Consider the following 26,380-nt stretch of genomic DNA (forward strand, 5'->3'; position numbering starts at 1 on the left):
TGCTCTTCTGACATATAATTAATTGAATTGAATAGTTTAGTTTGCCTTAAAAAAATTGTTTCAATTTATTTGATTTGTTTCTAATAAAGTTATTTAATATTTCTTAGAATTGCAAATGAAAATATTCCACTGAGGGAATATTTAATAAAGGCAAAAATAAATTACATATACGTGATAAATATAATTGTAAAAAATGTTGAAAAATATTGTTGTGGGCATATCTGGAGGAGTAGATAGTGCTGTAACAGCATTGTTACTTAAAAAAAAAGGTAAATATTTATTGAACACAACACTCATGTCACTTGTGTCAAATTATTAATGTATATTAATTTGTCAAGGATTCAACGTTACGGGTGTCTTTATGAAAAATTGGGATATATTAAACGAAAAAGGAGTATGTCTTGCTGAACAAGATTATAATGATGCCAAAAAAGTTTGTGAAAAACTTGATATTCCATTATTTCAAGTCAATTTTGTCAAGGAGTATTGGAATAATGTTTTTAGGTATGCTTAATAAAAAGAAATACATACGTACAATAAAATCTAGTAGATCTTACAAATGAGCATTTTTTCATTTTCTACAGCACCCTTCTGGAGAAATATCAATCTGGTTCTACACCAAATCCTGACATTATATGTAATAAGAATATCAAATTTGATCATTTTATTCATCTTGCAAAAACTAAATTTCATGCAGATGCAGTGGCAACTGGACATTATGTAAGAACTAGTTTTGGATCTTATCTTGAAAATTTTAAACCACATACTGGTAAGTTTCATATATATGATATATAAATATCTTTAGTAAGTAAATATGAGTGTATATATATGTTCATATTTAAGTGCATATTTGATTTGCAGTGATATTTTCTAGATGTCCTTATGCTAAAAGCATTAGATCCTAATAAAGATCAAACTTTTTTTTATCTCAAGTCTCGCAACAATCATTAAGATATTGTATGTTTCCGCTTGGAGAATATTTAAAAAATGACGTGAAAAAAATTGCTAGAGAAGCAGGATTAATTGAAATAGCTGAAAAAAAGGAGAGTATGGGTATATGCTTCGTTGGAAAGCGTGAATTTCAACATTTCATTTCTGAGGTATAGAAATAATTTGAAATTTGATTGAATATTTTACAAATAAAGTTAAATCTACATAATAATAAACGTAACAATTAAACAATTTTCTATTTTCTTCTAGTATATAGAAAACAAAGATGGAGATTTCGTAGATTTAGATAATGGTAAAGTAGTTGGAAAGCATCAAGGTATCCATCATTGGACCATTGGACAGAGGTGTAAAATTTCTGGATTGACAGATCCATATTTTGTATTTCAGAAAAACCTTCAAACAAATATTATAACTGTAGTAAGTATTTATATTATATTTATTATAGTAAATATAAAATATTAATAGAGTATATACATAATATCTAATTTAGGTCAAAGGTACAAATCATCCAGCTTTATATACAGATCTTTTAGTAACTCAAAATCCACATTGGATTGCTAGTGAACCACCAGAGCTTACAGATAGCGAACATATTTTCATTTGCGATTTTCGTTTTCAACATAGAAAACAACTTATTGCTTGTAATGTATTTAAAACATTAAACAATCATTTGATTATTCAACTTTCAAAACCTTTAAGGGCTGTTACTTTAGGACAAGTAAGTTGTCTCTATCATTATCATTTTAAAATTTAAAATGATTTATTTTCAAATAGCATTAATGGCAACTATTTTGTTTAGTATGCTGTTTTATACTCTGGCCAATTATGTTTGGGTAGCGCTGAGATTACATATCCTGGTCCATCATATTTTGCACTTGGTCAAGATATAAATATTAGAAAATAATATAGAGAAACTAGCACATAGTCGAGCGGATATATAAAAATATATTATAATATTATTAAATCATTGTGTTTGGTAGAATCTTTATTTTTATTTTCCTGTCTAGCAGGTAATACAATATTTCAAACATTAATTATAAAATGCATTGTCTACACTCAAGTATAAATTTTCTTCTTTCTTTGTCTTTCTCTTTTTTTTCTTACTAAATCTAAATTATTTAAACATGTTATATAAAACATTTTGCATATAGCATCACATGTGCATTTACACAAAACAAAAAAGAAGGAAAAAGCTCAGAATTTAATTAATTACGAAAGAAATGTATTAAAAACTCTAAAAATATCCAATAATATATAATGTAATGTAGATCTAAGTTAATAAGATATAGAAAAATACCAGATGTTGAGATTCAATATATCAACATATCAGATATATATTATATTCGCCTATCCGTTTAATAATTCTCGAAAGAATATTATTTTTAATAACAAAGAAAATCATTTTTCATTTTGTGATATGTTAGTTACATATGTATTGCAGATACTTTGCTATACATATCTGTCCTAATATATCTCTTACTAATATTTTATCAGTTCTCATTAGCAATATTGTTAACACATTCATGTTTTGTTTGTATATATTTTGATTAATATACTAATTCTGACTTATATTATTTTTAGATGGAGTTGGTTTTAGATTTTATACATTTCATCTTAGTAATATGAGTAAAAATGAATAATTTCCATATGTGTTTGTTCATATTTATCATACATCTTTAATAAAAATCTACAATTTTTTAATTTTTACTATACAAAGTAATATTTTGTAAAATTTGCATTTAAAATTAGCCATTTTTTTCTGATCATTAAAAAAAATTACATTATAATATATATATGTATATATATACATATATAAATTATTTTGGAAAATATGATGTGCCTTATTAAAAGATATATATTTAACAATAAAATAAATACTTTTTCTTTTATAAAATTAGAAATTTGAATTAGTTATTTTAATACTAATCATGATAACTTACTCTGTAATTATAAATTATGATATATAAAAAATTTGAAATATTCGAATTATAATTTGGCACAGAAATATTTTCAAATATCTACATCTTTGCGTGCACAATTTTATATTATGTGATTTAAATATTGACTTAAATCTTGCATTTTTTGACACTGGTGCATAAAGAATATAAATAAACCAATTTATTTAATTTATTAAGACATGTGTTTCTATTTTTTTTTACGCTTCAATATTAAACGAGTTATGCGATCAAATTAAATGATAGCAATTATTATTACTTGCTTGACTTTTTGACATTTATATATGTTTATTCATTTATTGTAGAAAGAATGACATTTAATAGTCCAATAAAAGAACATAATAGTAAAACATATAAATTACGCGATATCAATTGACAAGGAGCATACGATTTAAGACATATCACATAATGTAAAATGTATTTCTACAAGAAGGTATTGAACATGAATGAATACATAATTATACAATATTATGTACAAAGATACAGTCTCCGTTTGGAATGGTGTGACAATATATTATATTCTAGTTCCTTCCCGCTCATATATATATATATATATTTTTTTTTTATATTATTATACAATATTAGAGCTCATTCGTTAAGATAGATTCTTATTCATGAATGCTCGAAATGTTGTCTAAATAAAAATAAATATAAAATTAAAAAAAGAAAATAATTTTGATTCAAATACATAATAAAAAATGATGTATTAGAATCAGTTAAAGAGATTTTTAATAATATCTAAAAAAAATAATTCTCTCGTCGCGATGAAAACAAGTTATTACGTGAATATTTTAGAAGTATTAATTTATAATACATAATCATACTAACCTGACTTTTATGCATGACTGTTTCTGCGCCTTAGGAACACTCTGCTATTAACTGGATAGACCCTGGTTAGAAGTATTAATGAGCTACCAAGAGCTAATTTAACAGGAGCTTGCTGTCCACCGGGTAATTTGATAAAAACTGTAGCTACAGCTGCAACACCATCATCGGTCGGTTCTACTGCAACTGGCCTGACATCATTGTGAAAACTTATAGCTCTGTTACGTCTATTTTTGCGTTGCGGCGAGCTTGGACTACAATTGTTCCCATCTCTGTCATAAAGGATGGTCACTGTAGCAAATGGCCTATTAGCCATATGTAACATTTCCACGACGTGTCTTCTCCGTGCTCTACGTACATCTGCTGCCTGTTTAGTTTTCCAGGCTACAACACAAGCAGCCAAAAAAAGAAAGAAACAAGAAAAGAAAACGGAGAAGAAAACGAAAAGATCAATGTGTAATTGATCTTGCCGAAAAAAGATCATCCCGTATGCAGCTCTACTACTAGCATCTGGATTATATGTATCGATTGCTCTTAAAGCAATATGAAATTTAGTTTGACCAAGTTCATGTTTATCTTGTGGTAATGTCAGGACTAATCGATTTGTCAAATTCCTGATAATTAAAAATGTATTGCTTTTATCGATTGTCTTGAATGTAGCAAATTTATCTGCAGATTGTTCTATCACTATATAGTGAAGACCGGTAGAAGTCAAACTTGGTTCTGCAGTACTATTATTACTTGAGGAAGAAAAAGAATTGCGCGAATGAAACTCCACGATCCTAATTTTACTACGTTGTTGTGGATCTTCTAACCACGAATCATGATGATCTTTGCACTTATATATACATTTAAATCTGCTATCCAATTCAACCTAAAGCAAGAATATTGTTTCTATAATAAACGTATAAAATTACAACGTCATGCGTCGAAAAAATTAAATGGACTTACATCTTGATAACCTGTGGAGGAATTTAAAGTAACAACAAATGAGTCATCGCGAGGACTCAAAAAAAGATCCAAGGCACCTTGCGTAACGTCAACCATCACTCTAATATCTACATTCATAAATCGAGGTTGTACCATATAAAATACAGTTTGCCCAGGATTCAATGGTTTTGGTTTCATCTTGCACTCATCTAAAATTAAATGTATAAGAATTTACATTTGATGATAAAAAGATGGCAATATGAAATAGATAATTCATAGTTGGAGGTGTACAAACCATACAATCCTCCAGACAGAACAGAAAGTTGCAACAAGAATAATACTTTATCAAAGTTTAAATGTGGAACGCGATAAAAAGTATAAAGTGCAAGTACTATATTAAAGCGTGTATTATAATTATTGTTAATACGGTTAAATTAAACTTACCTATCAATTTAGAGTCAAAGCACATTTTGTTATCAACCGTAACAGTTTTATAACATTGATGGCCCATAGTTGGGGTTCCTGCATAGTTTTCTCTACACTTACTGCACTGAACCATCCAACATGGCGTACCACCCATATTTGTAGCTTTTATAGGGCCGCTAGTGCACGATGGTTCGCTCTCTGTATTATTACCACAATTACATTTTTCGCCTGTCACTGGGTCACAAGTAAATCCATGACCATGACATTCGCAACTACATATCAAATAAATGGTCTCTTTTATTTACTAAATTATTCTTCTTTTATTTAATATTATAAAGTTAAATACTTACGGACGACAAACATCGCGTAGATCTTCTGTTCCTCTAAAATAACCCACCATACATTCTCCACATTTATCCCCCTTTGTATTGTTTCCACAATTTACACATTTAGCTGTTGCTATAGGACCTTCTCCCAATTGTTTTTTTAATAGTTCTATGGACATTTTGTCAACAGAATTAGGATTCTAAAAAAGAGAGAGAGGAAAAAAATCAAATTGAAGCTTTATTCTATAACATGATGAATTTTGTTTCATCTATTTAAATATTACCGGAACAGTCATGCTTTCATTAATACATATACGTGTATGTCCATTACAATATTCCAAGCACGGTATACATTGTCCATTGTCTGCAGGATTTCCAACATACAGAGGCAAACATTTACTGCATTGAGGTCCCATCGTATTATTATGGCACTCTAAACATACATCTAATTTGTCTGGTCCTGCACAATTACTATGACCATTGCATTGACATTGAATGGAACAATTAGCTCCCACGTAACCAAAATCACAACGACAAATGTTTGGTTCAATGCATGTACCTCGTACGCAACCTTGGGTACATGTTGGTACACAAATTTTCCTAAAAAAAATATTATATTTAACAATTTCTTTCTTATTGAAATCAATTATTTATCATTGGAAAAAAAATTGATGATATTTACCTTTCCGACTCATTAAATGACCATGTGCTGCTGCTGTAGAAAAGAATAATTTTATATAATATTTATATCTATATATATGTATGTAGGATTCGTGAAAAAATTGGGCCGTTGGACTGACTGGACCGGGACTCGAACCCGGATCTTCCGCTTTCCGGGCGACTGCTCTTAACTATTGAGCTATCCAGGGCCCACCGTCCAATCTCCTCACGAATGCCTATTTAAGTATTTGGCTTGGAGGTGCTCGCATCCCACATGTATATGCATTATTTGAAGAGAAATTACATTTCTGTCTTATATCCGTCGCCACACATGCATTCAAATCCCTCATCCAAGTTAAAACATTTTTCACTTTTCGGTGAACATGTATGATGACCATTTAAACATTCATCTTCCATCGGACAACGCACATAATGCCAAGAAAATGGTGATTCCATCAAAAAATTAGACAAAGTCATTGTAACACTGTCCTGAGATCCAAATTCTAAGTGATGTGGAAATAAAGTAGTTAAAATTGCTGTAATTATAAAAATAAAACTATAACAATAACATGCACAGTAGTTCTTTCATAATGTTTCTATAACTCATTAATATTCAAGAAATCCCTTACGTGGCTCAGTATGAGAGAACTGCTCATAATAAATCATTTCGCAAGTTCCACCTGCTGGATGTTCCATAGGTGCTTCTAAAGATCCTTCCGTACAAATACCTTGTCCAGTTATATTAGCAGAATCCATAGAACACCAACCACAATGGGAATGTTTTAAGCATGTACTACATTGCGTAAAAACTGAACATGGTTCTGGACAATGATCTATGTCTGAATTACGTAATACTAAGCCACACACTCCACCAGCACAATAAAGTGGTTGATACGACGGTGAAATACACTGCAATGAAAGAGAGAGAGAGAAAGAAAGAGAGAGTATTTTATTTATATTTAATATTAATAAACAATATCAATTATATTTTATATAATACAAACTTCGTTAAGTTGCGTGGACCATCTACATTGTTTCCAACCTCCTTCAGCTCCTGTTTCTTTCAAACAACTTCTACAGTCTTTGTGTTCTGCGCATCTTTTTTCACACTGAGTGTTGATCATTTTTATATTTGATTTTTCAAAGATATCTTCCGGTACGCAATTCCAATTGTATATTGGCTCACCTGTCACTTTTTGAACTCCTAAATCAGCTAAAAAATAATAATATTCTCTATATATAATATAATAGTAGCGAGAATTACGATGAAATCTTAGATCATGCCATACTACTTACGAGTTTTTAAAACTTGTCTAGTCCATACACAGTTTCCAAGGGTACTACATTTCTCACAATCATTAGCTGAGCATTGCAATTCACTGCATTGCTTAACGTCATCTATCGATATTTGCCTAACATTGCACTTGTTTTGCTCGTCGCAAATTTTTTCATGTGGTATACATTTACCATGTGGACAATTAGTGCACCATTTACAAATAGGTTCATTATTTTTATAATACGGCCATTCAGCTAAACATTCTGTGCAAGTTTTAAAATTCTGACATTTCCTACTAGTCATCCAATCAGAATTGCAAAATACTCCATTTGATCTTTGCGCTTGAGTCACATTAATATCACATCTAAAATCAAAAAGCGAAGAGGAAGAAGGTTGGTTAAGTTTATTATAATAAATAATATTTATTTATAAAAAGAAAAAAAAGAAAAAAATACTTACTTGTCGCCTCTGTTAAGTGATACTTCATTGGAAAAACAAAAGGAAGCATTAGTCCCTGAAATTGTAGTAACAGAACAGAAGGAACAACCAAAATATTTTCTGCATGCAACTTTGTTTGTCCAAAGATTGCACAAGTCTTCAGGTATATTAATCAAAGTAACATGACTCTTAATTCCACCATCGAAACCACCAACAACATAAATAGCATTAGATCCTGGATCAGCGTGTGTCATAGCATGCGCATATGATGGCGGTGGTGGATTACCAATTATTTCCATATCATTTGTTAGTAATCGAATCCATAAGTTGCACGAGTATTTATATGCTATTAAAGAATCAGAAGTACTTCGAGGATTCTGTCGACCGCCAAATATTACCATATATTCTTCAGTTGTAACAGCCGAGTGAAGAAATCTAGCTTGAGGCTGTAACGAATAAAAAGTAAAAGATATTTTCCAACTTAATTTGATAAGTTTGAAACTGTATGATTTTTATGTATAGAGATGAAAATAATATAATAAATACTAACTAAGCTACTACCATCGGTGAAATCATCCTCAAACGGTGGTAGAACTGACCATTTACGACTTCTATAATTTAAAGCATAAAGCTTTTTTGAAAGCAAGGTTTTGTTAATAACACTCGTGCATCCACCAAATACATAAAAGCTATCAGATTTACTATGATATACCGTTGAATGTCCATAAATTACTAAAGGACCATTTCCATTTGTACTTATCGTATCCCAAGTTTCAGTTTCTAAATTAAATTCCCATACTGTATCTAAATAGCCATATTTTGGACTAAATCCACCAATTAGTAATAAACTTTCGGATTCTCCATCTCTACGCAAAGTTAATGTATGTCCTGCCAAAGGTGGTGGTTCCCTTTTCAGTTCATTTTGGACTATTTGACTCCATCTTTGATTTTGAAGACTAAATTTCCAAAAGTCATCCAACGTATTATTGGATAATCCTGAAATATTTTTGTATTTCATAGATAATCCTCCATACACATATATCTGTTGCCTACTATGAACTATTTCAGCAGCATGGAAATATCTGCCTTGAGGCATCGATGCTTCTGAGTCTATAGTATTATATATCCATGTATTGTTCTTAGTATCAAAAAGTCTAATGTCATTCAATGGTCCATGACTGAGGGAGTATCCACCAAACATCCAAAGACTACCCCTTCTATCGGCAACTAAACTATGTCCGAACCGTGGCAAGGTTTTTCTTAAATGATCTAAATGATCAGCAAGATATTCGGAATTAAATAATTCCGTGAAAACCAGTTGATGTTCTTTAATTTTAATCGAACAATCAGTTCCACCAAAACCAGACGAACAAACGCAACGACCGTATCCTTTGTCACAGATTCCTTGTTTTTTCGATGAAGTACAATTATTTGGACATAATTCTATGTTACAATCGATACCAACGAAACCAGGTTTGCACAAACAATTATTATTTCTACAGACTCGATTTTTAGGACAATTGTCACACGTCATTACGATATAGCTTGCATTAAATCCTTCAACTTCGTCCAACTGTTTGTAGTGAACGGTAAGAAAACCAGATTTAGCTTCTATTGTTACAGGATAATCCGTACTTTCAGTACAATAAACTCCAACCAATTGATTTTGATGATTATTGGAAGATGAAACAAATTCGGGAAGTCCATCGTATACATAGACATTGTTTTCTTGACAACTGACATTGATGTCATCTTGTATCGTAAATTGAATAACACTTTGTATACCAGGAGTTTTTTTATCAGTTGAAAGATCGCTATTTGGACTAACGATCCACAAGCATTCCCTTGTTAATGACTCGCCAAAATGACTTTCCCATGGGGACATTTGCGAATGTCTACTACCAAGGCCTTGTTTACCTTTTCCTTCTCCACTTAACATTCCTCTAGACATACAACCGTAATAACACATTCCTCCATTTTTTGGATCGCCATAATATCCTTTTTTACATCTTTGACACATATCACCTTCTGTATTATCGCGACAAAAACAAGTGCCTGTTTGTCGATCACAAATATCTAGATCTTTATCTCCGTGTTCATTACAGTTACACCTCTTACAACCCATTATCGTCGTGGCATTGCCATAACTACCCGCTTTACATTTTTCACAAAATTCACCAGTAGTCCAATTTTGGCATTCATCGCATGTACCTGGCCCTTGAAAACAAGTTGAATGATTATAGCAACCACAAGTTGTTCTACAATCTGGTCCAGTCCATCCAAGATTGCATTCACATTTATATTCAGGTGCCTCGCTGCAATATCCATTAATACATTTTTCATAACATGTTCTTGTACAATTTTCTTTGCCATCTCCATTGAAGCCTCGTTTACATTGACAACTATAGCTACCGTGTGTATTAGTACAAACTGCATTAGGATGACAATCGTGTAGACCCAAATCACATTCGTCTACATCTGGACATTGAGCATACGCCCACCCTGACTCGTTGGCTTCAAGGGTAGTATTTAAATATTCGTTCATAATTAAACTACAATTGACGTGAGCTCGATTAAAGTCTCCCTGTACACAAACTCCCGTAATTGGATTCTCTAAACTATAACACCAGCCACAGCTCAGCGAGTGTAAGCAGCTAGAACAATTAGTATGTCGACTACAACTTTTACATTGATCATTACTCGTCAATGATGAACCAGATCTGGACGTTACTCCCATCAAACCTGCTTGATCCATCCATTCTCTACACAAACCGAATTGATACTCTGATGTATATACTGAAAATGAAAAACATTCTTGCGTTGCTTCACACCATACGCATCTTCCACGTTCGTCCAAACATTGCGTACAATTTGATCTCTGTCTGCAAGGAATGGGGCATTGATCTATACTAACAACAGCATTAGGTAATCTACCTATTCTTGCACATCGAGCATCCTCCGTCCACCATTCGCATAAGGTGCTACCGACACACGATTCGCATGAAATATAATTAGAACAATTTGAACAAGCTGATGGAGTGATAGTTAAGTAATGCCATTCACGAATCGGATCGTCATTTTCATCTATTTCTACATCTGTTGCACAACTTTCTGTTTCGTTAATAGAACGTGAAAGACATTTGTTGGTAATATCACACCAACCGCAGGAAGAATCTATCAAACAATGAAGACAATTCTTGTACTGATTACAAGATCCATTTTGATATGGTTCAAGATATTCGAAAGTAAAAACTTTGGGATTTTCCATTTTTTTACTATGCGTAATTTCCATCTTACTGGCATACGCATAACTTGTTGTAACCATTCTTTTGGATTCAAAATCAAGAAAATAACGTCCATGTTGTAATATCATTTGCTGTTCGTCCGGCCATTTAGTAGGAATGCATTGCGATGTTTCAGCAGTTAAATTTGCAACTAATTCCTGAAAATGTAAGAAACTTCAAGTACATTATATGTATTACATACATATTATATCAATAATAATATACATTATGATTTAACTTACCAATTTCTGTGAATCATCAGTTCGCGATACATGAAGCGTTGCACTATATAACTGACACATATTTTTAAATTTTCAATCGAGCTTTGCCAAAAATACGATGGTAATCTCAAGAAGCCTGTTAATCTAGCAATCATTTCTCCACCCAAAGCTGATTCTGTTTTTGCTCCTTGCATGGATGGTACATTGAAATCAACCGTAGTGGCATTGACTATGGTTACAGAATCAGGTTGAGTAAAATTAACTGGAGGCTTATATTTCAGAAATGTCAAACCTGGCCTTTTGTCCATTTCCCGACATTCTGCCACTTGTGTAATTTCTGTACCCTTTGATCCCCACCAACCTGGTATTTGCGAAGGAGTATCGTCTCGAAGACCACAAACCCCATAATTATCATCTTTATGATGACATCGTGCATTCTGAACGCACCATGTACAAGTTCCAAGGTTTAGTTTATTAGAAACTGAATTTTTACCACGTGATGTTTTACCCCAACCACCACCAGGTTGTCCATGAGTTAAACAAGAATGACAATCGCCCAAAGCAGGACAAATGCCAGGACACCGTGTAGTTTGAAGATTCGTTGTACAATTACTTCCAATGGTTCTTCCATAGCATATCTCAAATATTTCAATTAAAAATATAAATAATATATTTAGAAATCAATTTGAATGATATCATTAAAAAAATAAAATAATAAATTCGTAAAATAATATACCTCGTCTGCAGAGCACCACCCACATTCTGGATTTGCAGCACATTCCGTGAAACTTTTATGCCTTGCACAAATCTGTTCTGGTTCTATATTATCATTATCTCCTGGTGCAAGCATCGGTGGTAAAGTATAAGCAAGCAAATCTGCATTTACATTACCATGATAGCCTCCAACTAATAACAAAGTATTTCCATTGCGTACGTCCGAAGCATGTGCGAAGACTCCTTGTTGTTTGGGATAACGTGAATCTGTACATTTATAATTTATATATATTATATGAACTAAAGATATTAAATATATATAACACTTATAATTTAAAGTTCGTTTATTATACCTTTGTCATTTAATCCTAAAACGTCATGACTAACCCAAGTATGACAACCTAAATGATAAAGATACATTTGGTTGTCGTAACAAATTTCTTCTTTGTTGTGTCTATGAGAATATCCGCCAAACACAACCAGATAATTACCTGAAATAATTTATGTCAAATATAATATTGAAAAGTATTGATTTAGAAAAATTCTATAGATCATTGAAAATGTTATTACCGATTATATTACACGTATGAAACGCACGCTCTCTAGGCACATAAGTATCTCGTAAATGTGCCCTTGGGTAATGGATTTCAGACCAAACTTTTCGATCCAATTGGAAAACAAACATTCTATCTGAAAGTTTACTGAACCGTGCTACGCTAGCAACAACTCCACCATAAACAAGTAAAGAATTAGTGGCACTGTGATAAACAGTTGAATGAGCAACAACACGAACATCTAATTCTTTTCCACCACGAGGGCGTACCTTTAGCCATTTTTCGCTCGTTGCTGTAGAATCAGCTAAAACAAGCAAATTGATTAGAATTAATTTTACATCTTTTTAATAATTTATTAAAAATATTATAAACCATTAACTTACAAAAGTTCAATCTAATTTTGTACAGGCTAGATGAAAATTCTCCGTCCACTGTACTACCACCAAACAGATAAATATAGTCATTTACCAATGTAAGAGTATGTCTTGTAAGTCGAGGTGGATAAAACGTAGAATTTCTAGCGCGCAATGTCCAAATTCGTGTGTTAACATTATAATGCCAAAGTTCATTTGACAAAGACCCATCCTCTATTTTACCACCATAGATGACAAGGCCTCCTGTAACCAGCAATATTTATTTCCTATTTTAATTAATAATTCATTCGTATTAACAGTTTCCTGTAATAACTAACCTTCATATTTGCATGCAGCATGACCATATCGCGGACTTGGCTTCACTTCTTCAATTTGTTTTCCAGAATCTCTATATTCTTCATCGGTTATCAATTTAACATCTTCAAATTCTTGGATAAAAGCGTTTTCTTCTGTGGTTTCATTTTTACTTAGTCTTTCCCAGTTCGCATCATCATTCTGTTCTATTCTAGAGATATGATGCTTTTTATATAAATTTATATCCTCAAAATCTCTGCGATACCTTTGCAAAGATAAGGAAAGAAGAAAATAAGAAAAATGAAAGGACAAAATAATTATATATGCAATAGATGAAATACGAACATATAATGTTAACGTTTTCATTTTACCTTTCCAACATACTTTGCGAATATCTAGATCGTAGGTGACCACCACCTGAATGTGCTTTTACAAAATCATTATTCCTCCTAATTTTAACTTTACTCGTACCAATCCTGCTTACGTTGCCTTCTCCATTACTTTTTTCGCGTTCTCTGTGATCAGAATTATTATTAAACTTATTCCATCTATACGTTCCTGCTTCAGAGGCTGCACGGTCATGTAGAGTTAATGTATTACTATTATTTTCAATACTTTTAAGTAACTTCCAAATAAACGATTTAGTCGAGAGACCATATCGTTCTTCCGCGTCTGTATCTGTTTGTGCCAATGCATGCGTAATAAGTCTAGGATCTAAATATTCCATGGACGATGCTCCCTCTGCGAATGAAGTAAAGTTTAATAAAGAAGTTATTACAAAATGTACTCAAATAATAAACAACATAATAAAAATAAATAAAAATAATAATTAGATATGCTAATACGTACCCAGTACTATACCATATTCATTTTCCCATTGGCTAGTACTAAAACGATAAACTTCTAAATCACCGAGTATAAAATTTAAATCATAGCCACCAAATATGTATAAAGAATCAGTTTCCTTTACATAAACTGCTGTATGAGCTGCGCGTGGTCTTAAACCACCTTCCGAATGTGACAGCCAATGCCATCTAAATAATAAAAAGCATTAATCTATAGACTAGTACATATATACATATCTATTATCAGTTAGACACTACAATTAAATATAAACCTGTTTCCTTCTGGATGAGTCGAATGCAACGAACAAGATTGTCCAGAATAATTTTGGTGACATTGGCAACGTTTATTTTTGCATGTGCCATTATTATTACAATTATCTGGACATAAAGCTCTAGAGCAATCTTTACCACCCCAATCATTTTCACAAACACAAGTATTATTAATACATTTTCCATGATTTGTACAATTATTAGGACAATCCATAACTGAGAATTCAGCATGAAATCCATCCAGAACATAATTTGTATCACTATATAGTAATATTAACATCTACAAAATGGCAATAGATTGTTAATTAAGAATACATTTATTTCGTATAAATTTTCTTTTTTATTTGCTTACATAACCAGATGATGATGTCACTTGCTGAGGCTCTGTTTTGCCACTAAAACTACCCAAAAGAGGTGAATGAAAAGAATCTCCATCGTAAACAAATACATAATCGTAACTACATTCCGTACCCATTGTACGAAAACTAAGTGTAATGAATTGATGACTGTTGTTTGCTACAAGATAATGCATAATTGTATCAATTGTATAAAATAAATACAAATTAACATCTATTATATATAAACAAGTATCAATATAATTATTTCTTAATACCTTTAATAAGCCATTCGCAGTGAGAATCTTGAGTATAATTTGAACCTAAAGGACCATCACTAATTATTCCCCAAGATTCTGTGAATATCTTCCGTGTTTTATCGCATGGAACTTGTTTTGGGGGTATTTGGGGAACCGAATGGAAACCCCATATCAAACAACTCCATGTTATAATATATATTGTAGCAGTACTGATCCACTCCATCACAGTTCATTCACCTCGATACTGGTGAATAAAATAATAATCATGATCCACATCAATTTGATATTGTTCTATAGATTGCTATTAATTATATATCTTCTACATAACAATACTCTATCTGTAAGAAAATAATGCATTGTAAGAGTATTTATTTTATTTAGTTGTAACACATTTTTACATTTCTATATCTAACTATTAAAAAGTGATTTTATGATATTTATATAAACATTCATAGCGAATTGACATTTAATTGAATAATCTGAGTATTATAGAAGCATTACATAATACATTTAAAAAAATAATTTTTCATATGTACATGCATAATATAAATACACAGATTTTAAATAATAACGTCTTTAAACATAACATGGAAGTCTAGTACAATGTCCTACTTACAAATAACATATGTAACTGTTAGCTTTATACAGAATTGCAATAAATTAGATACTAAATTTAATATTTAATCTACTGGTCTATCTAATTTACTGACATATCTGATAGTTAGAGAGAAAGAAAAAGAGAAAATATAACATATTATAAAATAAAATAATTACTATTGCAACATTATTGTATCTATAACAATCATCCACATGGTGCAAAAGGTACGTTTGTTTAATTCATCTAACCTGCAATTATAAAAACAAGATAAAAGAAATATACATGGAATAATATTTGACATACAAATAAATAACGTATACTCACTCCAGTATAATACAAGTATATTAATAAGATATTCTATGAGATTTAAATAAAGTATGTAAGAATATATTAATTGTAAATATTCGAATTGAACCAAAACATTATTTGTATTTATGTACACAAAAGACTCTGGTCATTTTTTTCTTCATCGACCAGTTGTTTGTTCTTTACGTCAATTTGTTTAAAATGGTATACCAACGATATTTACTTTTTCCAATTGATTTTGAAAGTAATATATATATTATATATATGTATACATGTATAGTATACGTACATATATATATATAAAGCACATTCGTCGATATAATTGCTTTATTTTCACGCACTTCTGTCGGCACCATAACTGTTTTCTATCATGGCCTCGCCTGTCATCTCCTGTTGACACTTGTATCCTTTTTTAACCTTCCTCGACAAAGTATTTAAATTATACTAATTGTCCATTGAACGAAGATATAGACGCGCTTTCATGTATTTTACAGTGAAAAGGTAGGAACGGTAGTATATCTAACGTTTTGCATCTGGATAATACATCTGCAAATGATGTCAAAGTTCTATTTTTTCTTCTTTATTCTCTTCAATACTCAGCGAATAATTTCCTTCCATGTTTTGTCATTTAACAATGAAATTATATAATTGCTTAAATAATTGTAATAATTATTTGAAAATATTCCCTAAACTCCCTATACGCATTTATGCAAAGAATAGATGTACCAGTGACGTATTTATTTATTTTTTCTAATTTTACAATATTTTACGAAATTCTTCACTTTAGATGTAAATATCACTTGTGTTTTCTAATTATCATTAAAAAAATTATTATAATGAACTTTTTCAACTGTTTTATTGTCATGATCAATCAAAAGTTTTAAACTACATATTCACATGATCGATAAGCGCCATTCGATACATCAAATTAGTTCACAATTATGCCTATAGTTGGTCATTAAATAAAGACAGCAATGATAAATGTAAGGTTAACTTACATGCTTCCAGTACATGTACTAGCTTAAATAATTCGCAACTTAATTCCACGTCTGAATTGTGATTAAATTTTTCATTCAAATCGGTGGGAATTTAAATCCAATTTGCAAGAAACCTTACGAACGTGTGTTCATATATTGTATACTAAAAAATATATTTATTAAAAATGGCTGAGGCAATGAGACAAACTGTAGCTGGTATGCTCAAAGGCATTGAGAGGTACAAATAATGATTACAAATTGTAAATAATTAAATAAACATTGTAACTGGTGCATCTATTTATAATCATATTTCTAAGTAATGTTTAACATTTTTTTTATTTAGATATAATCCAGATAACCTAACAACTTTGGAGAAGTACGTTGAAATTCAATCAAGAGAAAATGTTTACGATTTAGAACCTAATTTGGCAGTTTTGAAATTATATCAATTGAATCCAAATCGTTTCAACATGGATATAACATGTCAGATATTACTTAAAGCTTTAACTAATCTTCCGCATACTGATTTTGTGCTATGTAAATGTCTTCTAAACGAATCAATCGTTAGTTTTCCATTTCCTTTCTTTTTCTTCTGAGAAATAATCATATTTTATCACCAACTGGTTTTATTAAGTTGATATATTAATATCTCTTATAGATGCAAGAAAAACCGATTAATCAGATCATGTATTTGGGAGACATATTGGAACAATGTGATTTTGAACAATTTTGGGATCAAGTTTTGTTGATGTCAGATCTATGTGATAGAATCGTTGGATTTCAAGATTCTATAAGGAAATTTGTTTGTCACGTTGTAGGAATAACTTTCCAGACAATAGATAAAGGACTTCTTGTACAACTTCTAGGTGGAGTAGATGGTTAGTTTTGTTTGAACATTTAAGATTTCTAAATATTAGTGGTAATCATGTAGTTAGTTAACAAGGAACATATTTTTTATTGTAGATAATACATTGAAGCACTGGGTGAAAAAGTATGGCTGGAAAGATGAAAGCAAATCAATTATCTTTATTGCTAATCAAGATGAAAATATAAAAACAAAGAATATTACTGAAAAAATTGATTTCGAAAATGTTGCAGGATTAATGGCTGCTTGTTTATAAAATCATTAATAAGTAAAAATCATTTTCAAATCTAACTGCTATATTTAATTAATGAATTTTTTCTACCCTTTTTTATTAATACATCAATACTATATTTGCTTTATTGAGTATTCATTTCCTACAAATACGTATATTACTTGTATACCACCCTAAAATTTAAGAGGGGAGATAGGTGTAGAAACTTTAAAAGATTCAATTTCCTTTTTCATAAATCGCTTGTAAAACTATTCAAAAATATATTCCTAAAATTTCAAGTAAAAATTGTAATTCGTTCAAAAGTTATAAGCGATTAAGTGAGCGTCCCTCGTTCAAATGTTGAAGCACATAGCACGTAATACAGAGCGATCGCGCTTTTTTCAAACGCGTTTTTCTCGAAACTACTTTTTCAGAATTTGTGTATACTTTTGCTTAAAAAGTTTTCAACTGATCATTTTGAAATTTAGCATGTAGTTCCTCTCTATAAATGCGCTCTATTTGAATTTTACAGTTTTTTTTTTTATTGTAAAAAAAGGTACGAAAAACATTCAATTTTTTTGTGGCTAGTGAAATTCACATAGAAGAGACACATAAAAAAAAGTAAATTCTTAATGCGATTAATTTGAAAAAAAAATTGCGGACTTTAAGTGTACATATATTGCTAAGTCGGATTGCGATCCAGAATGCGCGGCAGCTGATATCTCCGTTACTTTTCGAGGAAAATCTTTAAAAATGTCAGAATATGTTTTCAAATATATGTGTAAAATGACCTCACGATATTAATAAATTATATAAATTCTTTATGTATTAAAAAAATGCATGAAAATTACTATAAAAACGCCGTCCTACACCTATCTCCCCTTTTAAACAAATCGATGAAAATAGTCTTTTAAGCGCATGTCTTATTGCCACGTGAGTATTCAAAATTAAATAGCTTTGTAGCTCGAATGTATAAGTTTTAACCTAAAAATGAATTAATAGAAAAATTTTATTAAAGAAATTATAATAATTATATAAATGTTAACACAGACGCGAAAGTAGACTAATTAAATATTTAATTAGGTTGAAATTTTAATAAATAATGTATGAATAGATATATTTAATTAATCGTCTACCTAATAACTAATAAAATATGTTAAAATTTAAACTTTTTAATATTTTTAAATTTATACATCGAAATAAAAATGGCTATTCAAATGCTTGTAATAAAAATAGCACTTATATATTTGTTTCGTGGACATTGATAATGCATTTTGTACTCTTATGGGGTATTTTGGATATCAATTTTCATTCACCAATTATACAAGGGTTGCCTGTTGTACCAGCTTTACAAAATGCACCTGCAAAAAGATTGCTTTTATTTGTAGCTGATGGTCTGAGATATCGTACCTTTATAGAAAATCTTCCTCCATATCTAAAGTAAATATTTTAATATATATATATATATATATACACTTTTTTACTATACATTTTATAAGAAATTAAAGCAATGGTTGAACTATCTAAATATAATAATGACACATATTATAAATTAGAAATGTCACCCGGTACAAAGGTGTTTGGGGTATTTCGCATACTCGTGTTCCTACAGAATCAAGACCAGGTAACGTTGCAATTGCTGCAGGACTTTATGAAGATCCAAGTGCAATTTTCAAAGGATGGAAAGAAAATCCTATAGATTTTGATTCGGTCTTCAATCAAAGCAAATCAACATGGGCATGGGGCAGTCCTGACATTATACCTTTATTTACAAAAGGTAATTCAAATCTAAATACAATCTACTTAGCAAAAATATATTTTTGTGTCTAATAATTATTTAATATTATCTATAATCAGCTAATAAAGGAACCATACATGGCGAAAGTTATCCTTCAGAGTGGCAAGATTTTGATGACCTACAAAATAATATGTTACGTCTAGATTCATGGGTATTCGATAAATATTTAGACTGGCTTGATAAAAAGTCACATGCAGCGCAACACATGGATGGCATTATTTTTTTTCTTCATCTTCTTGGTTGTGATACTATAGGTCATTCGTATAAACCTCAATCAAGGTACATGACAAACGAAATACAATATTAAAAAGATTAAATATATATTTTTTTAAAATATATTGTTATTAATTGATACATTTTCATGTAGAAAGTATATTGAAAACCTGAACTATATTGATCAAAGAATAAAGGAAATAGTGCAAAAAACAGAACAAATTTTTGATGATAGAAGTACAGCATATATCTTCACAGCTGATCATGGAATGACCGATTGGGGTTCGCATGGAAGTGGATCTACAGATGAAACAGAGACGCCATTGATTGCTTGGGGTGCAGGTGTAAATTCTACTGGAGCTCGTTACGATGTAGATCAAGCAGATATAACTCCTTTAATTTCAACACTTATAGGCAGTCCTTTACCAACTAACAATGAAGTTAGTTCTATCATTATACCATATTAAACGTTGTTTTTCTTTTGAAGTTATTTTCAGAAATATTACTTATGAAATAACTTTAAGCATAAATGTATTTTTTTATATTTTTATATGGAATATTTGTATATATCGTTATTAGGGTGTATTACGAAAAGAATACTTGAGAAATAATGATGTATATAGTGCGCAAGCTTTACTTAATAATTTAAAACAATTATCATATCAAGTAATAGAGAATCGTATACTTCATTGTGGAATTGGTGATGATTTCATGGATTGGCGAGAACTTACGCTTAATAAATATATTTTGGAAATTAATCAATATATCAATAATGGAAAGATAATGGAAGGAATTGAAAAGGCAGAAGAAGCAATAAAATTAGCCAAAGAATATTTATATTATTTTAAACAATATCAAAGAAATCGTTTCTTGATGTATATGACATTTATGTGGATTGGTTGGATAGTATTATTATTTCTTAAGATAGTTGGAATACCACGCCAAGAAATAAAACTTTCATTATTATTATTACTCGATATAATATTTGTAACCTCATTGATTGTATTAGTCATCAGATATATAGGTATGATACATATTATATATCATTTAAATTATTTAAAATATATTTTCAATATTAGTAACATAAACATAAGATAGATCGTAAGAAAATGCATTTTTTAGTTTAATTTTTTATTTTTCAGGAAGCAGTGGGTATAATTTGAGACAGTTATTCTATGGATTATTTACTGCCATTTCTCTTTGGTTAGCAGGTATAAATATGATCCAATACGTTCCCAAATTAAAGAAACAAAATGTTAAGAACTTTTTCATAGAAATAGGGGGAACTATTTTTTTGTTATTTATTATGTTCATGGGATTGACATATAGAGCTGCTCTCAGTGCAGGAATGTTGTTCATTGTTCTAATGCAAAAAATAATATTGACAAAAACACATAATATGTTATTATGGTCAGGACTAGCTTTGGCCATATTTCCTTTATTGCCAATAGTAGAACCCTATCCTCGAATTTATATAGTGTGAGTTATGGATAATAAACATTTTCATATTTTCATATTTATAAATACAAAATTAATTTTTATTTTTTTTTATTTTAGTTCTATTGGTATATGCATTATGATATGCAAGGTTTTTTTCATGAAGCATCAACTAAAATATAAAGCAATTGAGATAGTAAGATTAATAATAACAGGACTGATATATTTAAAATTAATAGATGGTCGTTATTGGATATCTTGGATAATTTTAGCAAGTGCGCCATTATTTATCTGGACTTACACTGTTAATGTAAAGAATAGGATAGAAGGAATCACAATTGGTCTTTTCTGCCCTCTGTCCTTGTTATCTGCATCTTATGAACCTTTATTTTTTTAATACTTGCAACGCATTTACTTCATTGGCCTTTATTTATCCAAGATAAATTTGATGAAATGACTAATAATATTTTAAGTACCAGAGATTTCATTAAAGCAGCATTTTTTGTATCCTTTTTCTTCATCGTTTAAGACATTTCCGTAATATTCCATGAATATATCTAATATATTTATGTGTAAATTAATTATTAAGTAATGGTTTTCTATAGCATTCCTTAATTACCCTATTTAGATGTTGTATACACTACTATGTTTTTTTGGAACAGGAAACATGGCAAGCATAAGCTCATTTGATCCTCTTTGGACACAACATTTTATTACTATTTTTTCTCCATTTATTATGTGCTCATTGATACTTTTTAAGCTAAGTATTCCTTTAATATTGATAGGGTCTGTAAGTCATATTCTTGGATCAAGAGTAGCTCTCTTAGCAGTTCTTTTTTTAGGAGATTGTTTGTCCTTGCCTCTCATGTATTATGTTAATCCGTATGGTAGTTGGTTAGAGATTGGTAGTGCTATTAGTAGATTTACAATTGCAATAACTTTACCATCTATTTTACTAATTCTTCATTATCTTTCTTACCCTTTAATGAAGTTCAATATAAATCTATTTGAACATTTGTTGTCAGAAAAAAAACATATTGTATAAATATGTGAAATATTTTGGTAGAAAATAATGAATATAACCCAATTTAACTATAATATTGATACTTAGAAATTTTCTCATATAGTTCTAATTACGAAGCATTAATAATTAAAATATATCATGTCCTCCAATAAGTATATAATTAATTTAAATAAATACAAAAACATGTTTATAATTGTTTACTGATTTATATTATATTTCATACAGTAGTAAACACGTGTAATGTTTTCAATGAATATATTCACACTTTTAATCTTAATTGTAAGTTGAATACAGCTTATAAACAAACAATTATTCTATTTTTTATTATAATTAAAATATAAATTTTAATTTATTCATTTATAAACAATGGAAAAAAATTGATTGTTAAACATTTAAAAATTCAAGTCTGTTTCTTGTTATATTTGTTATAATATTTAAAATCTAAAGTTCTTTCCTAATCTCCCCCCTTTTTTCTTTTATTTTTTTTTATATATATTTTTTATATAATATTCTGTTTTCTTTTTTTTTAAATTTTGATTACTTTAAAATTTGAATTCCTTATATTTCTTAGAAGCTTTTGTATCTTGTGTTTGTTGTCGCTTACGTTTACTTTTTTGTCTTTGCACATGATCTTGAAGCATATCAGATAAATCTTCTCTCCTAAGGTGAGCTTGTCGAGATCTCATAGTTTCTTCGTATCTTGATGCCATTGCTTCAGAATCAAGATCTAATTCACTAGGATCTAATGCCAATTCAACAGCACCATCCTTTTCTGTTCTTGCATCAGATGTTGTTCCACTTATACCACGTCGTGCAGCAATGACAGAAGGTGGTGCCTGACCTCCCGCTGCACCTGTCATATCATATACATGCGTACTTCCCATCATACTTGCACCTAAACCTTCTGCTCTACGTTCTTGTAAAACTGTATACAATGCAGGAGTATCTCCACCTTCCATTTCACTCTCTATTTTTTTCTTTCTCAATTCTATTGTTTCTGGTGTCTCTAATCCAGCTGGTATAGATGTAATACCACTCGGTGTTATTAGTCCTTCTGCACCAGGTGTAACCAATCCACTCGCATCCCCATCTCCATCTTTTCCATCTGCTTCTCCATCTCCACCTTCTTCCGCATCTTCGTCTTCTTCTTCATCTCCAGATGATTCAGATTCAGGCTCACCCCACATGCCTCTATCTACTTCTTCATCTAAAGCATCGCTGCCTGGTGTACGAGAAACACCAAAAACATCTCCGTATAGAGGTCTACCTGTCTCATCAACAGGTGGTTTTCCCCAACCACCAGCATGATATCCAAAGGCACATCCTTCTGGGATTGGAGCATTTAAGCCTGGTATTTTAAGATTAGGATAACTTGGTGGTGGCCCGTAACGTTGCATAGCAATTAACCATGGTGGTGGTACCTTATGACAATTCGGTCCTACAGGCATCCCTAATGCCGTACGTAACTCGTCGGATAATTCACCAGGTTTCTTTTCTTTAAGTCGAGTTTCAAATTCCTTACCTTCGTAATACAGATCACCGTGGATCGTCATGCGCGGTTTGGTTTGCCACTTGAAAAATGCATCATGAAGTTTTTGATAGTCTATATCAATTTTACCTAATTTAGGTCTTGCTCTCTCGCGCATTTTTGCTTTTAAAGTACGAGTATCGTCGCGCTCTTGCAAACTTGCTCTCATTTCTGTTATTCCAGTACGTTTTATAAAATCAGGTAAATCAAAAGGAGGTTTTTCAATACCTCGTTTTCCTTGTAGGTATTTTCTTTTAAAACACCAATGTCTAGGTACAGGTACGGTGTTACGATGTGCTTTAAGTTGTACAAGAAGTTTTGGATCTCTGGCAGTAACGTCATGCATTTCTACAACATCGGGCCTACCTACCAACTGTTTTAATTCTGCGACACTCAGTCGCGTTAATCTCTTCAATTTTCTTTTAGATAATCGTGGAGCACCATTTTCTCCGGTACCTTGTTGTTGCTGCTGCTGGCCTACATCGTCGTCAAAGTCATCCAAAGGTGGTATTTTGCTGGGTACATTACCCGTTGTTTGCATACTGGTAACAGGTGGATATTGACCAATTGGTTCGCCCTTATCCGCAGCATCGTTAGGACGTGGTTCTGGTTCGGTTAATTTAAATGCTTCAAAAACTCGAACAAATTGACGATACATCGGCTCCAAGTCGTTTATACTGGGAATTTCTTGAATATATTCTATCTCTGGTTGATCTTCTTTTGATTTACTATCTTCTATTTGTTCTTGCTTCCTCTCTAACTCTTTCTTCTCGTTAGTACTCTTCTTCCTCTTCTTCTTTTTTTCTTTTTACTTTTAGTTGCCTTCGAATCGACTTTTTCAATGGTTGTTTCTGGTTCCAATATATCTTCCAAGTGAGGAGGTCCATCGTCTCCGGTAGATTCGTCATTGGTAGATTTGCTTAAAGAGACTATATCATTTGGATCACCGCCTACTTCCTTAGCCCTTTCCGTTTTAAACGCTAAAGCTTGTTCCAAGGCAGCTGGAAGTTTAACTGTCTCATTATCTTCCTCTCGTACTGTATCCTCTATACCACTTTGATGTTGTAATTCCGTTGGCGGTGTTACTTTTAAGCTTAATAAACTAGGTAACGATTTTGGTGGTTCCATCATAGATAGCATTGGATGGGACATCTGTTGAATGTCCATCCTATGTTGTGTTCCTTGATTCTATTGTAAACAAAATTATTATTATAAAATTAGATCTATTATAATACAAAATAGTGAAAATAAATTCTATTTATACGAAACTAAAGGACAAGGTCGACAAATAAGATCAATCGAACTTAGTGTACAAAATTCCATGTGAATGTGACAAATGTTATATGGGACAAACAAAACAGAAACTGAAAAAAAAATTAGACCAAAATAGGAATGACTGTAAACCTACTAATGTAGAAAAAACTAATACCACCGCGTTAGCCAAACATCACTTTAACACAGGACACAAATTTAATTTTGATAAAGCAACTATTTTAGATAGAGAAGACAACTGGTACAAAAGAAATATAAGCGAAATGTACCACATAACAAATAATAATTCAGTAAATTACAGAACTGACACGAATAATTTAAACAGCATTTATAACGAAATTTGTAAATTTAATTATCATAATAGGACATAGCAATAAAGAACATCATAATATTAAGGGAATCAGTAGTGTTTGATTACATATTGTAGCATAACGGTTCTTAGGACAAAAGTTTTATAAATGTTAAGTGTAGTTTATAATAAGTGTATGTCTTCGAGAAAAAAATGTATATAGACTCGTGAACGATGACGATCGAGGAAAAAAAAATAACGCCTTTTAATTTCTTGTAATTTTTATACATATTAATAAGTCATAATAAATTTTAGTTGCTGATGAAGTCCCAATAAAGGGACGAAACGTCCAACTAGTTCAAAAATAACGTTCAAGAAGAATTTATAACCCGTCCAAGTTACCTGTAATACCTATTTTAATATTTTAATTTCTGGACAAGATAAGAAATCAATTAAATTCTAATATGTCTTTTTATTAATTGAATCAGAAAATAAAATCAGTAGAAGATTATTGTTTTGAATGTTAAAAATACATATGAACGTAGTCAAATGACGATACTAACCTCATTTCCCGGTATATTTTCCATATCGACAATTGCTTGTATAAATGCGTATTAAACACCGTAAATACATAAATCGTATTTATTTATTATTATTTATTGAATACTTTTTTTAAAGGTTTCACACGGCACTTTAATACAATATTCTTAAAAACCTTTTACAGCTTTTGCATATACTCTACAATCGATCACATACAATCGCATGCAGTCATATTGACCAATCCTAAAAGCAACTTATGGCGCCTTCTTCATACATCCTGGCGTTACCTAGCGACAGCCGCAAGAAGTAGCTCTACTAATCTGCGATCATTCTTCTAACAAAGTGTAGCAACAGGCAACACGTATCATATTGACATACGCTCAT

The 26,380-nt window shown here is 30.9% G+C and overlaps 5 protein-coding genes across 10 annotated transcripts; 3 read left to right on the plus strand and 2 right to left on the minus strand.

Moving 5' to 3' along the window:
* Positions 1-135: 135 nt before the first annotated feature.
* On the plus strand, positions 136-1,896 carry LOC122514330 (mitochondrial tRNA-specific 2-thiouridylase 1). The gene is given in 8 exon segments (XM_043631064.1): positions 136-269; positions 339-504; positions 585-769; positions 875-922; positions 925-1,100; positions 1,201-1,368; positions 1,442-1,669; positions 1,751-1,896. Coding segments are annotated over 8 exon segments (1,152 nt in total). The 5' UTR covers positions 136-193; the 3' UTR covers positions 1,856-1,896.
* Positions 1,897-3,174: 1,278 nt separating this feature from the next.
* Positions 3,175-15,900, minus strand: LOC122514220 (multiple epidermal growth factor-like domains protein 8). 5 transcript variants are annotated; one of them, XM_043630906.1, is made up of 25 exons: positions 15,861-15,900; positions 15,713-15,784; positions 14,957-15,182; positions 14,696-14,859; positions 14,346-14,623; positions 14,078-14,262; positions 13,600-13,969; positions 13,252-13,493; positions 12,944-13,177; positions 12,577-12,864; positions 12,360-12,497; positions 12,029-12,273; positions 11,314-11,930; positions 8,338-11,245; positions 7,809-8,233; positions 7,370-7,713; positions 7,078-7,286; positions 6,703-6,982; positions 6,378-6,609; positions 6,096-6,128; positions 5,698-6,013; positions 5,438-5,613; positions 5,106-5,359; positions 4,683-4,870; positions 3,588-4,605 (listed from the first exon to the last, which is right to left on the minus strand). In XM_043630906.1, the coding sequence occupies exons 3-25, from the start codon at positions 15,159-15,161 to the stop codon at positions 3,742-3,744; spliced, it is 9,195 nt and encodes a 3,064-aa protein (XP_043486841.1). In that variant the 5' UTR covers positions 15,162-15,182; positions 15,713-15,784; positions 15,861-15,900; the 3' UTR covers positions 3,588-3,741. The 5 variants fall into 5 exon arrangements, with proteins under 5 accessions (XP_043486840.1, XP_043486841.1, XP_043486838.1 ...); XM_043630903.1 differs by having other exon boundaries at positions 14,957-15,276; XM_043630905.1 differs by lacking the exons at positions 15,713-15,784; positions 15,861-15,900 and adding an exon at positions 3,175-3,540 and having other exon boundaries at positions 3,735-4,605; positions 14,957-15,276.
* A 313-nt stretch (positions 15,901-16,213) lies between these two features.
* LOC122514225 (eukaryotic translation initiation factor 3 subunit K) lies at positions 16,214-17,975 on the plus strand. 2 transcript variants are annotated; one of them, XM_043630918.1, is made up of 4 exons: positions 16,214-16,343; positions 17,163-17,382; positions 17,478-17,697; positions 17,783-17,975. In XM_043630918.1, the coding sequence occupies exons 1-4, from the start codon at positions 16,324-16,326 to the stop codon at positions 17,938-17,940; spliced, it is 618 nt and encodes a 205-aa protein (XP_043486853.1). In that variant the 5' UTR covers positions 16,214-16,323; the 3' UTR covers positions 17,941-17,975. The 2 variants fall into 2 exon arrangements, with proteins under 2 accessions (XP_043486853.1, XP_043486852.1); XM_043630917.1 differs by lacking the exon at positions 16,214-16,343 and adding an exon at positions 16,779-17,057.
* An 838-nt stretch (positions 17,976-18,813) lies between these two features.
* On the plus strand, positions 18,814-22,676 carry LOC122514290 (GPI ethanolamine phosphate transferase 1-like). Its single transcript, XM_043631021.1, is given in 11 exon segments — positions 18,814-18,828; positions 18,946-18,953; positions 19,081-19,335; positions 19,452-19,672; positions 19,753-19,972; positions 20,061-20,346; positions 20,486-20,930; positions 21,049-21,385; positions 21,464-21,732; positions 21,735-21,847; positions 21,972-22,676. Coding segments are annotated over 11 exon segments (2,586 nt in total). The 3' UTR covers positions 22,389-22,676.
* Positions 22,677-22,839: 163 nt separating this feature from the next.
* On the minus strand, positions 22,840-26,374 carry LOC122514222 (splicing factor 3B subunit 2-like). Its single transcript, XM_043630912.1, is given in 3 exon segments — positions 22,840-24,697; positions 24,700-25,083; positions 26,020-26,374. Coding segments are annotated over 3 exon segments (2,196 nt in total). The 5' UTR covers positions 26,044-26,374; the 3' UTR covers positions 22,840-22,909.
* Positions 26,375-26,380: the final 6 nt, after the last annotated feature.

This window comes from Polistes fuscatus, unplaced genomic scaffold (assembly GCF_010416935.1).
Source record: "Polistes fuscatus isolate 324 unplaced genomic scaffold, CU_Pfus_HIC Scaffold14, whole genome shotgun sequence".
Taxonomy (NCBI): Eukaryota; Metazoa; Arthropoda; class Insecta; order Hymenoptera; family Vespidae; genus Polistes; species Polistes fuscatus.

Coding starts and splice junctions, on each gene's coding strand:
- LOC122514220 (XM_043630905.1), bottom strand. CDS start 15,161: ATGGAGTGGATCAGTACTGCTACAATATATATTATAACATGGAGTTGT. Junction 6,610..6,702: donor GTTCTCTCATACTGAGCCAC/GTAAGGGATTTC, acceptor TTATAATTACAG/CAATTTTAACTACTTTATTT. Junction 5,614..5,697: donor ATGAAAGCATGACTGTTCCG/GTAATATTTAAA, acceptor TCTCTTTTTTAG/AATCCTAATTCTGTTGACAA.
- LOC122514225 (XM_043630917.1), top strand. CDS start 17,005: ATGGCTGAGGCAATGAGACAAACTGTAGCTGGTATGCTCAAAGGCATT. Junction 17,058..17,162: donor ATGCTCAAAGGCATTGAGAG/GTACAAATAATG, acceptor TTTTTTATTTAG/ATATAATCCAGATAACCTAA. Junction 17,698..17,782: donor ACTTCTAGGTGGAGTAGATG/GTTAGTTTTGTT, acceptor TTTTTATTGTAG/ATAATACATTGAAGCACTGG.